The sequence below is a fragment of the Elephas maximus genome, chromosome 20, assembly GCF_024166365.1.
Source record: "Elephas maximus indicus isolate mEleMax1 chromosome 20, mEleMax1 primary haplotype, whole genome shotgun sequence".
NCBI lineage: Eukaryota > Metazoa > Chordata > Mammalia > Proboscidea > Elephantidae > Elephas > Elephas maximus.
This window is the reverse complement of record NC_064838.1, coordinates 79,292,783-79,298,108: the sequence shown is the minus strand read 5'-3', so window position 1 is coordinate 79,298,108 and position 5,326 is coordinate 79,292,783. Positions and strand designations below refer to the sequence as shown.

Genomic DNA, 5,326 nt, shown 5'->3' with positions numbered 1-5,326 from the left:
TTTCATTCTGTTATACACTCGGTCACTCTGAGTTGGGCCCTTCTCAGAGGCACCTAACAGCAACAAAGACTTTATTAACAGTTTTAAGGTTTAAAAATATGTGGCCTTAATAATTGAATAAATATTGAATAGCAATTGAGATTGCCTGTTTATGGACTATGTGACAGATATGAATGAGATAAATATACAAGGCTTCATATTAGATGGTCAGACTAGAATATACTTGTATAAAGAGAGGATATCAGTCTTACTTCAACAAATGGCATGTTTCTTATATACTGTAAACTGACCATTGTTTTTCAGAAAAATGGAAAGTCTTCTTAACCAGCTGTTGAAGGAACAGGGTGACTTTTAGATAGAACATACAGGAAAAAATGAACAAAGACAGTAATTTATCATGAAGGTAATTCTGAATCTTAATTTTCTTGACCCTCTTCATAAATCAGGGAGAAAGTAATCCAAATCTTCCCTTCTTATGTATCCTTTGAATATTTCTGCCCCGATGGGTAGCATATGGAATTAAGTTTATCATATGGGATGCCATACATAAAATCTTAGGAATTCAGTATGTGAGTATACCAAAGATAACATGAATACTTTTTAAAGTACTTTTGATTTACTTTATTAAATAAAACTTTCAACCATTCAAAAAAAATTTAATAAGAAATAGACACAAACTGTATTTAAAAAAATAAATAAATTTGGCCTTTGAGTCGATTCCTACTCATAACAACAAAATGTAATAGTCAGTAGAAATTCACTTTACAGAGTTTAATAACTCTTGAGTAAATGCTTTAGGAAAATAATGTTGGAAAATACGCAGTGAAGGGAAACCCGATTGAATGACTCATGTCAAGACTGAAACATTTTCTCACATGAACCCAAGACATACTTACAGGCATTGGAGCTAGGTTTGTGGGACTGGCTTGATTTGACTTTCCCACCCAATTTTCATCAGAAAAGCTGGGAGATGGAGAAAGAAAGCACAATTGCATGAATATTAAGGAGCTTTACGTGAGCGTTCTCATGCTGGAAAAGCACAATGTGTCAAATTTACAGGGTAATGAAACTTAACATTGTATATATCTACTTCCAAACATGTCCCAAGTATTAATCGTTCATTCACATCAAGGAAGAATTTGAGCCTACTGTTAACTAGAAGAACCTAACTTTATGATGATGGAAGTAGAACTTGCCTCCTACTTCATAAGTGAGAATGACTCCCCACAATTACCTTGTCTTGTATACAGTAAGATAGGCCCTTACACTCAAAGCAAAAATTGTAGAAGCATAGGTAAAAAAAAAAAAAAAAGGAACAATACATCACACCAGTTAAGATGGACCTTGTGATATACTTAGGGAAAAAACAAGTTGCTAAAATTTTCTTAAGACAATTTCATTAAAAATAATAATAATAAAAACATGTAAAGTATAACTTTAGAGAAATAGATATTAGTTTTCTGATTTATTAGATAAAATATATATTTAAACACAATACACTTGACTTGTGAGCACATAGTTGAAGCTGTATTTAGAAAAAATTAAATTAGAAATCAAAAAGAAATTTAAATCAATAATTTGAGCTTCCCAAAGCAGAGGAAGAGAAAAAAAAACACTAGAGCAGAAATCGATAGTAGAGTATAATACAGTAAAACAAACCAAAAGCAGTTCCTTTGAAAATGTTAAATTGTTAAAGTACTACGCACACCATCCAAGAAAAAAAGAATATCAAGTCCTCAGGAATGAAAAAGGGAACATCACCTGATGCTAAAAGAATAATAACGGAATATTACCAAAAATTTCATGTGACTAAATGACTAAGTGACTAAGGCTGAGTTAAAATGGAACTGGTTAAGAATTCATTAATTCTGTATGTTCAGGATTGTATTCCAGTCAATCCCTCTACTTCTTGGCACTGTGTCTACTGTTAAGTCATTTAACAGATTAAACCCTTGCTTTCCTCATCAGAAAAAGGGAAATAATAGTAATGTCAAACCCAAGGACTAGTGTAGAGGATTAATTGGGAATTTAATCTGAAAAAATTTAGTACAATATTTGACACACTTTGAGTTCTTTATGCAAAGAGATTTCCCTTGAGTGTGGACACTCAATGAGATTTATTTCACCTTTTTTTCACCTGTAAATTTAGTCCAGAAATGCTGTTCTAGGCACCCATTATAGACTGATAGTAACAGACAGTAATGCCAAATAACCAAGAAAAAAAAAAAAGTTCAATGCATAAAAGGAAACTTGTTTCGGTTATCTATTTTCTTATTTGCTCTGGCAAGAGTATTTCTAGAATACTAGGCAGTTTCTCATTAACTTCACTTGGAGCTGAATTGTAGGTTAAATTCACTCAGATACACAAGGATGAAGAGAAAGACCAAATTTGGTAGTGTTCTATGTATTCCTTTGGAATAAGCTAAAAATACCAAGAGAGAAGCAATGTAAATAGTCAATTAAAAATTCTTTACTCTGACTTTGGTGAAGGCCTTTAAAATAACACTGAGAGCAGAAACCACATTATGATGCCAGCTCCACATGTCAGAAGCCATCAGCTTTGAAATATATGTGTATGCATTTAGTGTCATATTTTTTTGTTTTGAGACTGAACTTCCTGTCTTTAGAGAATTGACTACACAATTAATACCTATACCTAATCCCCATAGTTCCCCAATCCTCTTGAAGGAAAACTAAATAAAAGTACCTCAACATATATTTGCTCAGAAGTTATCTCAGATTTAATAAACAGGTAATTCACCTTTACACTGCATTTTTAAAAAGATGAAATTTTTCTTTTTATTTTTTTTAAACCCCCAAGTGAACCCATTGCCATCGAGTCAACTCCAACTCACAGCACCACCAAATGAGAAACCCTAATATTAAAGAAAATGATAGACTACACAGGTAAGATACTCTCTGGGAAGGGCATTCTAAAGATTTGGTACTGTTATTCACTGGGGTGGAGAAATACCGTATCTGCTATTAAATGGCATTAATTTGATATGTGTGCCCCTCTTGTAACAAGAACAACCATTTGGTTCACGTTAGAAAATTATAAAATTCTTAAGTTTATAATAGTTGTCAAAGTATTGCTTAGCTGTAATTGCCAAAATTTTTCCTACTTAAGGTTTTTTAGGGTTACATTTCACAAAAGCTATCTCTGATGGTAATTATGCATTTTGGAGAACTGACTGTGCAGAGTGATTTTAAGGGAGAGAAAATAATATCCTTGAGATAAATCCACATAATTGTACAGATAATCTGAGAGACTTCAGCAAGAATATTTCTATCCTTTACTTTTGATTGTGGGCTGGCATACAAGGACGGAAACAGCCAACGTTATATTTGCAGAAGCTGAACTGGAGTCTGTGGACTTAGATAAGTGATTTAAAAGTCCTCCAACCCAGTTTCAAAACAGAAAATCCTTTGTTAAAATACATTTTCCAGTAGTACTCTATTTTTCCTCTTACTTCAGTCATTTCATTTACTATTCCATGTTATCCTAGGTTTTTATTTTTTTTTCCATATGTAAATATCCTTATTGACATTTCAACTTCTTCCTGTAAGCTTTTGGAGAGGGAAATATTTACACTTGATCCAAAGTTTAAACAAAATCTCTTTGTAACAAATGACCAGAAAAAATCATACCTCACTGACTGAGTTCATCCTGCTGGGATTAGCAGACACCCTGGAGCTACAGATCACCCTCTTTTTGCTCTTTGTTGTGATTTACACACTCACAGTCCTGGGGAATGTGGGGATGATCCTGCTAATCAGGGTGGACTCTCGACTTCACACACCCATGTATTTCTTCCTGGCTAACTTGTCCTTTGTGGATGTTTGCTACTCGTCCACCATCACCCCAAAGATGCTGGTAGATCTATTGTCTGAGAAGAAAACCATCACCTTTGCTGGCTGCTTCCTGCAGATGCATTTCTTTATCACCCTGGCAACAACTGAATGCATCCTCTTTGGGTTAATGGCCTATGACCGCTATGTGGCCATATGTAACCCACTCCTTTACTCCTTAATCATGTCCAGGAGACTCTGCCTTAAAATGGCAGCTGGGGCCTTTACAGCAGGATTGCTGAACTCCATGGTTAACACAACTTATGTAAGCAGCTTACCATTGTGTGGTTCCAATATCATCCATCACTTCTTCTGTGACAGCCCCCCTCTTTTTAAGCTCTCTTGTTCTGACACACGCAGGAATGAAAGCATCATTTCCACTTATGCTGGTGTGAATATGGTCGGTGCTCTGCTGGTCATCCTTACTTCCTACTCCTACATTCTCTTCTCCATCTTTCGTATGCATTCAGGGGAGGGGAGGGCCAAAGCATCCTCAACTTGTGCCTCCCACTTGACTGCTATAATTCTGTTCTATGCAACCTCCATCTATACTTATCTGAGACCCAGTTCTAGCTACTCCCTGAGTCAGGACGAAGTGGCTTCCGTGTTCTACACAGTAGTGATCCCCATGCTGAACCCTCTGATCTACAGCCTCAGGAATAAGGAAGTAAAGAAGGCTTCATGGAATGTGATTACCAGGAAAAGAATCCCTTCATTTATGTGATTGTGTGGGTAATTTTCCAAAATAAGTGGAGTATTCAATTAACCTTCAAAGCCTAGTTCAAGCATATAGGTGTTCATTAAAGTATTTTCAAAGCAAATACATTCTGTAAATACTCAAGTATCTATATCCAATCATGGATAATATAGATTAAAACATTAACACCAGACTACAGGATCTTCATCTTATAATCATTGTATAACTTCACTGGGTCCTTACCAATACAGTTTATTCATAACAAAATCTTGGCCATGGAAATTAAGAGATTAATTGTTTAGAAATAAAAGTCACAATGTTATAAGACCTACCATGTAGGATGTTTTGGACTATCCATTCATTGTTTCCCATAAGTATTTATTTTCACCACTTTTAAAATAATTGTTTTCTATGTGTCATATATTTAAAAAATGTTTTTATATTATAATGGATTTTCTTTTTTAATTTATTGATATTCCTTATGGAGAGAGTTGCTTAAATCAAATTTCAGAGCTACAGTTTTATTAAAATGCTAAACTTCCAAACATTTATTTCTCTTTTCCCACCTATGTTTACATGCACATTAATTAAAAAATACATATGAGTTTGTATAAAAATATGCCATCAAGAAAACTGCTGACTGATTAGAATTCATCAATTATAGTACTCTTTCCATCTTACCCTTCTCCTCAAAAAATTCTAAGACTTTTTCTCCCTTTCTCTCTCCTGGATTCAAACATACACAAAATCACACGCAAAAACACCCAAGAACTACAA

At 34.4% G+C, this 5,326-nt stretch overlaps 1 protein-coding gene across 1 annotated transcript; it reads left to right on the top strand.

Moving 5' to 3' along the window:
* The first annotated feature begins 3,631 nt into the window (after positions 1–3,631).
* Positions 3,632–4,576, top strand: LOC126063996 (olfactory receptor 5F1-like). The gene has a single exon (XM_049862555.1). The coding sequence runs from the start codon at positions 3,632–3,634 to the stop codon at positions 4,574–4,576; it is 945 nt and encodes a 314-aa protein (XP_049718512.1).
* Positions 4,577–5,326: the final 750 nt, after the last annotated feature.

Excerpts from the sequence above, each read along its gene's own strand:
- LOC126063996 (XM_049862555.1), top strand. The coding sequence starts at position 3,632 with ATGACCAGAAAAAATCATACCTCACTGACTGAGTTCATCCTGCTGGGA.